This window comes from Podarcis erhardii, assembly GCF_964252035.2.
Source record: "Podarcis erhardii genome assembly, chromosome: 11".
Taxonomy (NCBI): Eukaryota; Metazoa; Chordata; class Lepidosauria; order Squamata; family Lacertidae; genus Podarcis; species Podarcis erhardii.
Window position 1 is genome coordinate 53,589,532 of NC_138501.1, and position 12,017 is coordinate 53,601,548.

Sequence of the window (12,017 nt, forward strand, 5' to 3'; positions counted from 1 at the left end):
TTTCAACAAGGGAGGGAAATCGAGACGCTCTCTGAGCACCAGCTTCAGCCTGTCCATTCTGGTAATAAAACTGGGTGCTTCCAGTCTAACCCTCGCTCCTCCTGTTGTTGTGCATGCCTCCATGCCCACCCCAGGCCAGAGCAAAGGACTTTTGCTCCCTTGCTGCCAGGCGCTGACACAGAACTGTCTGGTGCAATTAAGCCCCTGCGTGATGAAGGGCTGAGGTAGAAAGCCAAGCGGTGCTGTCCTCACGGCCAGGAGGAGGAAGCCGTTTGCCTCGCAGCTGCCTCCATCAAACCCACCCAACTCTGGCCTCTCTCTCTCCGAAAGGGGGCTAAGCACTTTTCAGGGGCGCACGGCCCCTTCACCCTCCCTCCCTGGAAGCCCAGCATAAACAGAAGCGGAACACAAGAGGTTTTCTGTCTGCTAGAAACTAGGCAAGTTTTTTTTATTATCATTATTCCAGTAAAATCACAGTCAGGAAAGGACGTGTTAAGCCCAGTGGAGAGTCATTAGCATGAGAAGGGAACTAGCAGCTCTCTGCCTCTTAGCAACACAAGGAAGCGGAGAGACCCCCAGAGACCCCCCACCATACAAACATATACTCCCTGGGAATCCTGCTGCACCAGGCACAAAACCCCCACTTCCCCCTTCTTTACTGCAATGGCTCTGCTTTGGGGTGCCAGACCCACCCCAGTTCTGGCCCGACACACACTCTGCTTAGTTCGCCTGCCTTGCTCCTGCCTCTTGGGGCAAGACTGCTGGGAAATTGCTTCACTTAAGATAAGGTGACTGGGGTGGATGGGGGAGAAAGGCTGAGACCCCCCAGGAGGAGGAGGAGGAGAAGGGAGGCGCCCTCACAGACCCCGAGACTCTGCCGCAAAGATGGGTGAACTTAGGAGGGCGTGCAACAGAACACTGCTTGCCTGAGCAGATCGCCAAAGTTTCTGGACCAAGAGGCACTTCATCACAATCCACCTCACGTTCTCAACCCAGCCCCTTTCCTCCACTTCTACCAGTACTGCCAGCCTTTACCCAAACCCTGCACACCTGTATAAACCCCAACCTGTCTCCCCTGGGGCCTAGATCCCTACTTCCATCACTGAGATGGGGGGGGGGGCAAGATCTGGAGAGTGGGCAGGAAAGAAACTACTTGACCCAGAACTGGACTCTTGCCCAACAGCACCCCAGTTGGCCAAAGCCTGCAATCACCCAGCTGGTTTGTCTGCCCCCTCAGGTTTCGACACCAGCTGCTGGAAAGAGGGAGCCCAGCTCATCCATCGGAGAAGGGGGTGCTCTTCCGCACTGCCCCCCAACCCTCACGCTTTGTCCGTGCCCAGCGGCCTGCAGGAGACGGCTTCCAAAAAGGCACTGATCTGTGAACATGGCTCGGTTGCTCCCCTTCCGCCGCTGGGCTGCCTTGAGGCCCCCGAAGAGACGGAGGTGAGGCCCCTCCACAAGAGGAAAATAGGAATCTTTTTCAAGGGGACCCTGAACCATCCGAGGTTTTACTGAAACCTGGCTGGCGGGGCAGAACGTTCCGGAAGATCCCGGGCAAAGCTGCGTTTGTTCTGCCACGCCGGCTGCCATCTTGACAGGGCCAGCCTCTGAGTTCGGCGCAGGCAAGTCCCCCGCAAGGCAATCCTGAATAATATGGTGGAAGCAAGCCCAGCTTGTTCCTCCACCTGCTGCGCCTCAGCTGCGAACGCCACTCAGCCTTCTCTGGGCTCCCGCGAAGGCCTCCTTCCTCCATGGCCCAAAGACACCTGCCCTTGTGTCTCAAAGGCAACAGAGCTGCCGCGGCCAGCACCCCGTGTCCCTAAGCTGCCCAGCGATGAGGCCACGGTTCTCTCAGGACCTTTGGACCGAACTGGGTTCTAGACAGGGGAGGCTGAAATCCCCGTTCCGGGGGCTTTTGGACAGGGTCATGGATGAAGCAGGTACTTCTCCTCGTTCCCCCTGTCGTCCGTCTCAGAAGAAGGGCTCTGGTCGGGGCAAGATGGCGTCCGGCAGGCCTTGCAGAGGATCAGGAAGAGGATGAGGATGAGGAAAGCGATGACGCAGTTGAAGACGATAGCGACGACTGCCCCGGTGGAGAGGCCTGCCCCCATCCTGGGTCCCCGGGGTGCGGAGGTGGCACTCAGGGCACAGCTAAGAGAGGCAGGTCTTGCCGCTGCCTATGCGGCCGACAGGCTCTCTCCAAAGACGGGTCTGCCCCGTTGCTTCCACTTCTCTCCTTCTCCCTCCCTTGAACCATGAAACGCTCCTTGCTACCCCAGGGCTGGGCTGCCAGAGGCCCACATGGCTTCGCCCCTGGTGGAAAAACCGCAGCCCCACTTTCTAAGCGAGTGCCATTAACACGCCACATGGCGCTCCTCTTTGCGCGACGAGGCTGGCTTCGAATCCGCCGAGGTCATCCTGCGAAACGGCGGCAAGTCACTCTCCCTGTTGGGCGGATTCTGCAGATGCTGTACCAAAATGCAAAGGTCCTGTTTGATGGCGGTGCTCGAGATGAGGTCCCCGAGGCAGAGAGTAGGGGCCAAAGGAGGTCACGGCTGCTTCTGTGCCCTCACCAGTCTTCTGGGGTGAAAGTGCATCCCTACAGGAACAGAAAAGGCCGTGACATAATTAGGAGATAGTTTTTTCCACACCAACACCAATCCCAGGAGCAGGCGCAGGTTTTCCCACACCGTGTCAGAGAAGCTGCATTTGACAAAAATCTCACCTCCCAGGTCTCACGTAGAACCCAGAACGGCTTGTGCCCCCATTGCACATTCTCGCCTGCCCTTCTGGGATTTCACACACCTGCCACCTCCCTGCCCCAAACACACATCCTTCAGATGCATGTCTTCCTTGCCTCCCCCCTTGAACCCCCCCCCACACTCCCTCTAAGCCAGCAGTTCTCAACCTGTGGGTCCCCAGATGATGTTGGACTACAACTTCCATCATCCCTGACCACTGGCCATGCTGGCTAGGAATGATGGGAGTTGTAGTCCAACAACATCTGGGGACCCACAGATTGAGAAAGGCTGCTCTAAGCTGTCTCCCTCAACCCTCTTTGTCTCCCACCACATTTAAGCCACAGCGCGGCCCTCTACTTCCTCCCATGGCCCCCAGGAGCCACCCACTTGCGCAGAGGCGGCTCTGGGGTCCTGCTGCCCTTTCTCCACAACATCTCCCTTCTCCACGATTCGTACAAGGCCAAAATGTGGGCCATTCGCAGCGTGTTGACTTTCTTGCCTTGGGCAAATCCCTGCGGAATGCCCTCCCATCAGATGTCAAGGAGCTAAAGAACAACACAACTTTCAGAAGACATCTGAAGGCAGCCCTGTATTGGGAAGTTTTTAATGTCTGATGTTATGAAACATGAAATTTATTACGGTCAGAGACCAGCTTGAGAAACACAAATGGAACTACAATCCCAATAGCAAAACGAACATTTAAAACAATATACAAAAATGGATTTTAAGTTTAAAAGTGTGATAGAAATATAAACACATAAAAACTTTAAGACAGACTACTTTAGAGAAATGTTATGTTTTCATATGTGCTGGAAGCAACTCAGAGTGGCTGGGGCAACCCAGCCAGATGGGTGGGGTATTATTATTATTATTATTATTATTAATAATAATAATAATAATAATAATAATAATATCTCATGGTTGAGGAGGAAATGCTTAAATGCTTAGAGCCTCTGGGCAGCATTGGATGAATGCCTGAAACCCCAAGAGAGCCCTGAGTTCGAGTCAAGACGGGCGTAGGAGCTTCACCCCCTGATTGCTTCCACTCTCTTGCCTCCCCCCTGCCCAGTGGCTCCCAGTGGACAGTCAAACTGGAAGCTCGCCTTTCCTCTTTCCCCAAACACCTGGAGCCATCAAACCTCAAAAATGCCAAATGAATTATGCAATTGAAACACCCATGGGAGTAACTTGGGGGGGGTGTGTCTCCTTGCTGCTGTTGCGGCCTCTTTTCAAGGGGCTGGGTGCTGCGTTGCTGCTCACGTCAAGGCCGCCGGGGCCTCAGCTGGCACTGCAAGGCCAGAACTGCCAGATAGCTGAGAACACAGAGCCATCTCCTAGGAAATATCACCCCCGGCTACTCAGAGGAGGCCATTCATTCGCCAGGGACAGCGCAGCCTTTGTTCTCCTTCAGATAGCCAGGGTCAGATTCTGCCAGGCGCTGAACCCCACGTCTACCTCCCTTCCCAGCCTCCCGCCGGTTGGAAAACTTGCACCCCGGAAACCCTCCAGCCGGGAGCTCCTGGGGTTTAGCAGAATCATCGCACTGGGAAGGAGAGTGGGAAACACAAGCCTCACTGCCGCCAAACAAAACTCTCCTTTCGGCAAAGGCAAGGCACTGAACAGGAACGTCTCTGTTTCAAAGGAACTTGCAAAACAGCTGAGGAAACACAAACTTCCAAGAAGTTACGACCATCGCCATGGAGCTGAGCGTCGTCGGCTAAGCATCCGACAGTGAATTAAAAACAAAGGGTGGCTTCTGAGCAAATGCAGGTGCACCCTGAATCCAGTTAGCAGAGCAGAATGTCCCTGCCGGGAGGGCCTTGTTATCTCCCACTTGGACTACTGCAATGCGCTCTACGTGGGGCTACCTTTGAAGGTGAACCGGAAACTGAAACTAATCCAGAATGCGGCAGCTAGACTGGGGACTGGGAGACCACATAACACCGGTCTTGAAAGACCTACATTGGCTCCCAGTACGTTTCCAAGCACAATTCAAAGTGTTGGTGTTGACCTTTAAAGCCCTAAACGGCCTCGGTCCAGTATACCTGAAGGAGCGTCTCCACCCCCATCATTCTGCCTGGACACTGAGGACCAGCGCCGAGGGCCTTCTGGCGGTTCCCTCACTGCGAGAAGCCAAGTTACAGGGAACCAGGCAGAGGGCCTTCTCAGTGGTGGCACCCACCCTGTGGAATGCCCTCCCACCAGATGTCAAAGAGAAAAACAACTATCAGACTTTTAGAAGAGATCTGAAGGCAGCCCTGTTCAGGGAAGTTTTTAATGTGTGACATTTTAGTGTATTTTTGGTCTTTGCTGGAAGCCGCCCAGAGTGGCTGGGGAAACCAGCCAGATGGGCGGGGTACAAATAATAAATTATTATTATTATTATTATTATTGCCCTCCAGGGGCTTTGAGACTCCCTGCTCCCACCGGTCAGTGTGGCCAACGCCCTCGGGGATGATAGGAGTTGTAGTCTAACAACATCCTTGCCAAAATGGGGCAGCCCCAGATGGAGGCAGGCTGCTCGAGACTCTTGCTAAGCATTGGAAAGGCATATTAAACATTCCATGGGCATGCTACCCATTTTCCCTTTTGGGGACACTGTGGGGCAATATCATGGGCTCAGCTCACCCTGGTCTCCACCAGGGACAGAGCACAGAGGGGGGGGGGCCGACTCTCATCGGAGTGCCCCGAAGCCTCAGTCCGCAAGAACCTCACACCAGCCTCAGTTACATAAGCAGAAGCACGAGTCCAGGCTCGCCGCGAACAGGAGATCCCGCACATCTTTGGCGGCCGAATCCCTTCCGAGCGGCTGAGTCTGCTTTTTGGAGCGGCCAACAATTTGCTCCAGCCCCAGGGCTGCCACTGCAACAGAATCTTCCACCTCATTTCGTGTCTCGAGGGAACATTGCAGCGCTGGTGACCTTAGAGGAACCCAGCCACACACACACACCCCAACCCAAATGGAAATCACAGGGCCTTCCTCTCGTATCCTCCTAACCTAGGAAGATGCTGTCTTAAGTGAGCAGTTATTGCTTGCCTCTCTTGAAAGGCGGCAGCTTAGAAACCTCCATAAGAGACGGCTCTCACAGTTGCCTTGGAGGGCAGTTTCAAAAGGGATGCCAAAGGGAGCGGAAAATCAGAAGCCGGGTGATCAGGGGGCTGGGACAGGGACCCCAAGGATCATCCAGACCAACACTGGAGCAACGTAGGAGGCACACAACAACAACAACAACAACTCACAAGGGAACGTGACAAAGCTGCAAGTTTTAGCTTAGGAAAGAGGAAACTAAAGGAGAACATGATGGAGGGGCACAAAATTATGCATGGTGGGGGAAAGTGGAAAGAGAGACATTTTTCTCCCTCCTAATGCATACAAGAAATAATAATTTCCGCCAACTTTGATGGCTGCAAAGGGAGATTAGACAAACTTACGGAAGAGGAGGAAAAGACTTCCAGTGGCTAATAACTGTGATGTCTGAGCAATACGTCCAGCCACAGCGGCTGTGTGCCTCTGAAATAGAAGTTTCTGGGGGATTTAAGCATTAGAGTAGGACCTCTCTCTTGTCCGGCTGCTGGGCTAGATGGGCCTTTGGCCTGATCCAGGGTTTTCCTTACATTTCTATGGCCTTCCTCCTTCCGTCTCCTCCAACAAGAGGAGGTGGGCCAAGTTTGCAAAACAGAGCGCAGGGGAATCTGGGCCTGGAGAAACGATTCCGTCACTCTGGAAAACATTCCTCCCTCTCCATTAAAATAAAACACTCATTCCAGACTCAAACTTAGCCTGACAAACACGCCCGCCACCAGTTCGCTGAAGCCAGAGGCCCTGCACCAGTTAGAAAGTTTCCAGGCAAGATTTGGGCAATTTCTGGATTTCATTACCCGAGCCCAGCCGGGTGCTTGCAACAGAACAGGCAAGGTTGGAGGAGCAGGCTGGCCTAGATCAGCAGTCTTCTCGCCTCCATCCCATAATCCCCCTGGAGCCAGGAGCAGCAAGTGAGGATCTTTACCACAAGAGACAATTGTTGCTGTCCAAAGGGTACAAGCAGTTCCTGTGGTCCAAGGGAACAGACCTCATGACTAGGGAAAGCAGTTTCCGAAGTCCAGCTCTGGAGCAAAACTCACTGTGTGGTCTCGGACGCCAGAACATCTCAACCTCAATTCAGAAACAAGAATTAGTAGGACCAAGACCCTCCCTGGTCTTCGTCCCAAACCTTCACAAAGACAATCCCAGAAAAAAACAGCTGTAGCTTGTTAGGCTTTGAAACCGAAGCGTGAAAATTGTTTTTTGAAGCCTGTGCATGTGGAAGTTGAATGTGAAAATGTTCCCTGAACTAGCAGTTGTTTCGGTCTTACTTGCATGCTTGTGGGTGGAGATGCCTGCTCAGGGGTGGGGGGGTGCTGTTTTGGCACCCGAAACAATGGAAGGCTGGAAAATCCCCTGGAGCCGTTGCAAAATGATAGTAAGGAAAAGAGCCTGGCTGAAGTCCTTCTGCACAAAAGTGCAGCAACAACACCAGCAGGCAGTGCCTTAACCAGGCAGGAAACTCCCCAAGTGCCCTGTGTTGAAAAGCAGAGCCGCAACACGCTTAGTCTGTTCCTCTGCAGGTGCCGAGACCAGAGACGGGGGTTTCCCAGGAAATTCTGAATTGGATAATTCCGGGGGGGGGGGCATATGCAAATGAGGGTTATTTGCATCACCCTAGACATACACACATATCTAATTTAAGCACTTTATTTTGCTTGTATTTAGACGGTCTAGCCCATTTTTTGTACACTAGGCTTGGCTTTGGTTACTCATGGCTGAGGAATACGGGGCAAGGACCTGCCTTGAACAACGCCCAGAATTATTCTCGGTATTTGCAATCCCAGAGCCCCAGCCAGCCATTCCCGCAGCAATTTCCGAGAGAGGTTCCTGAGCGCTGTTGCAAAACTTCGGAGTGCAAAATGCCTTGAAAATTTGGGTAATGTTTGAAGGTGATAGACTATATGGGACTGGCAGAAATGACCGGCAGAATCCGAGACCAGGGAAAAGAGACGGTGGAGGAAGATTGGAAGAAATTCAAAGACTATCTGCAGAAGTATTATAAAATTAATGGACATTAGTGTGATGTTGGATAAAAATTAAGTGGTTACCAGCTGTAACGCAGAGGTTGAACAATAAGATATGATAAGTTATAACAAGTTATAATAAGGATTTGCTGAAATAAGAATCTGAACGGGAATACAAAAGGGGGAGGTGAGAGGAGGTCTGGGAAATAAGTTAATGGAAATGAGTAATGGAAATTATATTTGTTTTAATTGTTCTTTTTTGCTTTTGTATTTTTGTGTTTTTTTGTGTGTGTATGTTTATTTTCTGTATTAATTGGAAACTATAATAAATATCATTAAAAAAAAGAAAATAAGAAAATTTGGGTAATGTTTTGTGAGCTTTGTGAGGTCGATCACAACAACACCCATTTTTACAGATATGACTGCCTTATAGAGAATTAAATCTGTTGACCCATCCATATCCCAAACTTCTCCAACTTTCCAGGACTTCCCGCAGGAGATTGAATGGGGGCCTCACACCTGCGTGACACAAACCCAGACTTCCATGATTCTACCTTCTGCAGGTGTGGCAGAAACCTTTGGCTCCCCGATGCTGAGGTACTACAAATCCCACACCTGCTGATGGGAGTTGTAGTCCAAAACATCTGGAGAGTACCAGGCTGGGGAAACTGGGTATCTTCTGATGGACAGCTGCTTCCCAAATGCTCAGTCCAATGTAGGAAGTGCAAAGGGAGCCAGGTTGGCCCATTAGACGAAAGCAAAAAACCACTAATTTCTACAGTTCGGCTGGCATAATAAAAATATGACTTGGCCATAGATCAGGCTTCCTCAACCTCGGCCCTCCAGATGTTTCTGGCCTACAACTCCCATGATCCTTAGCTAGTAGGACCAGTTGCCAGGGATGATGGGAATTGTAGTTCTCAAAACATCTGGAGGGCCGAAGTTGAGGAAGGCTGCCATAGATTTTGTAGAGGTTTAATGGGACATGCCGGAAACTGAACTCAGGACCTTTAACATGCTAAGCAAGGATCAGCACATCCCTGTCTGTCAATTCCAAGTGGAATATTGCCGCCGCCGTGCAAGACTATTTGACATATTCTGCTATTTCCCCCTCTCATTGGAAGGGATCGGGCGCCATCACAGGTTACTGGCAGTGCCCTGATTTGCTTTGCCCAGCCAAATCCCTAGGATCCTCAGGTTCTGTAGCGCATTTGCTCCCAAAGGATCGGGCCCACGGACAGACCTCTTCCTCCTGGGACCACTGCCAGGTGAGCTGATGGAGCAGGTGGGCACCTTTCCAGTCTTGGGATTCCTAGAGGGATTCCTTCATTCCTGGAGCCCCCCCCCCAGCCCAGAAGAAGTTGTTCAGCATTCACCTGTGCAGAGCCAGGTGAAAATTGGCAGGTAAGGATCCCGGGAGGGCCGGCTGCCAGCGCCCCTCCTTTTCAGGAGCAAAGTCAAAAGGGCCAGAGCTTTGCAGCTCAAGGGAGAGCGCGCCCCCCCCACCCCCCAAACTCAAAGTGGCTTCAGCCAAAAACTGCATCACTGATGGAGGGCCGTTTAGTGGGAGAAGCAGGGAAGCTTCGTGGAGACGGGGTCCATAAGGGGCTGCGTTCACACGATACCTTGGCAGCACCTTCCCGCCTCGGAGAATTCTGGGCACGCCGGTCGGTCCGGAGCGCCTGGGAAGGGGCAATAACGCGCGTCCAAAGTGCGTGTGAACGCACTTCGAGGAGCGGTCCGGCAAAAGCCGGTCCGGCAAAAGAAGGCAAAAGCAAACGGGGGGGGGGGGGAGGCGGATCCGCGAGCTGCCTCTGGCCCCGATCCCTCGCTTTCCCGAATCAGAACCCGCGGCATCCCGATCCGCTTCCTCGCGAGGAAGCCCCGCCGCCTTCCCTCTCCGGGCGCTCTGCACGCGCTCAGAGGCGCTCTCGCCGCCTCCATTCACCCCCAGGCACTCACCGGGCAGAGAGCAGTCCCCGCGGATACGAGGCTGGCTGGCCGGCCGGCCCTCCTTCCTTCCTTCCTTCCTTCCCTCGCTCCGTCCGTCCGCGGACTCCGGCCCCCGCCTGCCTCGCGCTCTCCTCCGCGGGCCGGGAGGGCTGCAGGAGGCCCCGCCCCCGCCCCGCCATTGGCTGCGCTCACGCTGGCGGGGAGCCCATTGGCCCTCCCAGGCCGCGCCCCCTCCCAGGCCTCGCCGCACGTGAGCAGCAGCTGGGCGCGGGGGGGCGGAGTCCGCGCAGCGGGACGGGATCGCGGGACGGAGGCGAACCGCGGGAGGGTTCGCGCGGCGGCGTTGGGAGGAGGAAACCGCGGAGAAGCGGCTTCCTGGAGAAGGGCTCCTGGTCGCCGCTCCCCGAGCTGAAAACACGGGCGCCCTTGAGCATGTGCAGAGTGGCTTCTTCATTTTGTATCGGAAAATAAAGTGAAGGAGGAAAGGAGGAGAGATGCTCGAAACCCTGATATAATACTATATGTGGATATATATACAGTGGTACCTCAGGTTACAGACACTGCAGGTTACAGACTCCACTAGCACAGAAATAGTGCTTCAGGTTAAGAACTTTGCTTCAGGATGAGAACAGAAATCGGGCTCCTGCGGCGCAGCGGCAGCGGGAGGCCCCATTAGCTAAAGTGGTCTTCAGGTTAAGAACGGACCTCCGGAACTAATTAAGTACTTAACCCAAGATATCACTCTGTGTGTGTGTGTGTGTGTGTGTGTATGGGATGTGGGTGATGCTGTGGGTTAAACCACAGAGCCTAGGACTTGCCGATCAGAAGGTCAGCAGTTCGAATCCCCGCGATGGGGTGAGCTCCCGTTGTTCAGTCCCTGCTCCTGCCAACCTTGCAGTTCGAAAGCATGTCAAAGTGCAAGTAGATAAATAGGTACCACTCCGGCGGGAAGGTAAATGGCGTTTCCGTGCGCTGCTCTGGTTCGCCAGAAGCGGCTTAGTCAAGCTGGCCACATGACCAGGAAGCTGGACGCCGGCTCCCTTGGCCAATAAAGCGAGATGAGCGCTGCAACCCCAGAGTTGGCCACGACTGGACCTAATGATCAGGGGTCCGTTTACCATACCAAACTACGGGAGGCAGTGAAAGACAGGAGGGCCTGGCGTGCTCTGGTCCATGGGGTCACGAAGAGTTGGTATGTATATACACACACACACACACACACACACATATATATATATATGTAATGTGGTTATTCCAACTAGTGGCTTCTTCTCTCCACAGTACGATCAAAGTGAGAAGGCTTCAGGTGTTTGGGAGGGGGGCAGTTGGAGCTTTCATTTATTTTATTTGATATAAAGGAATTGGATGCCATTTCAGTACAATCGTGTATAAACAGTCAAGAAGGATGCAGTGGGGGGAAATCAGTGAAAGCTGCAGAATCAAACTGCTGGTTAAAATTCTTGCTGGAATGAAGAATATACAATAATGATAATATTTATACCCCACCCATCTGGCTGGGTTTCCCCAGCCATTCTGGGCAGCTCCCAGCACGTATAAAAACATAATAAAACGTCAAACATTAAACACTTCCCTATACGGAGCTGCTCTCAGGTGTCTTCTAAAAGTTGTGTACAGTAGTGGGTCGTGGAAACCGCCATTCTGGAAACTCAAGGCTAGGGAAGGGGCTGTAGCTCAGTCCATCCCATGGGAATCTCTAGAGAGGGCTGGGAGGTCCGTGTAGTAGACGATGCTGAACTAGATGGACCCACAGTTCCATTCTGCATAGTTAGCCTATGCAACTCACTGCCACAGGAGGCAGTGATGGCTGCCAACCTGGATGTTTTTAAAAGAGGATTGGCTAAATTCATAGACGAGAGGGCTCCAATGTTTACTACAGGCCTAAACAGCCTCGGTCCAGTATGTCTGAAGGAGCGTCTCCACCTCCAACGTTCAGCCCAGACACTGAGGTCCAGATCCGAGGGCCTTCTGGCAGTTCCCTCCCTGCGAGAAGCCAAGTTACAGGGAACCAGGCAGAGGGCCTTCTCGGTGGTGGCACCCGCCCTGTGGAATGCCCTCCCAACAGATGTCAAAGAGAACAACAACTACCAGACTTTTAGAAGACATCTGAAGGCAGCCCTCTTTAGGGAAACATTTAATGTTTGATGCATTACGGTATTTTAATATTTTGTTGGAAACCACCCAGAGTGGCTGGGGAAGCCCAGCCAGATGGGCAGGGTATAAATAAATTATTATTATTATTATTATTATTATTAT

The 12,017-nt window shown here is 52.7% G+C and overlaps 1 protein-coding gene across 1 annotated transcript; it reads right to left on the reverse strand.

Annotated features, from left to right (window-relative positions):
- Window positions 1-415: 415 nt before the first annotated feature.
- On the reverse strand, window positions 416-9,891 carry ENHO (energy homeostasis associated). Its single transcript, XM_081881738.1, has 2 exons — window positions 9,753-9,891; window positions 416-2,599 (listed from the first exon to the last, which is right to left on the reverse strand). The coding sequence occupies exon 2, from the start codon at window positions 2,109-2,111 to the stop codon at window positions 1,926-1,928; it is 186 nt and encodes a 61-aa protein (XP_081737864.1). The 5' UTR covers window positions 2,112-2,599; window positions 9,753-9,891; the 3' UTR covers window positions 416-1,925.
- Window positions 9,892-12,017: the final 2,126 nt, after the last annotated feature.

Excerpts from the sequence above, each read along its gene's own strand:
- ENHO (XM_081881738.1), bottom strand. The coding sequence starts at position 2,111 with ATGGGGGCAGGCCTCTCCACCGGGGCAGTCGTCGCTATCGTCTTCAAC.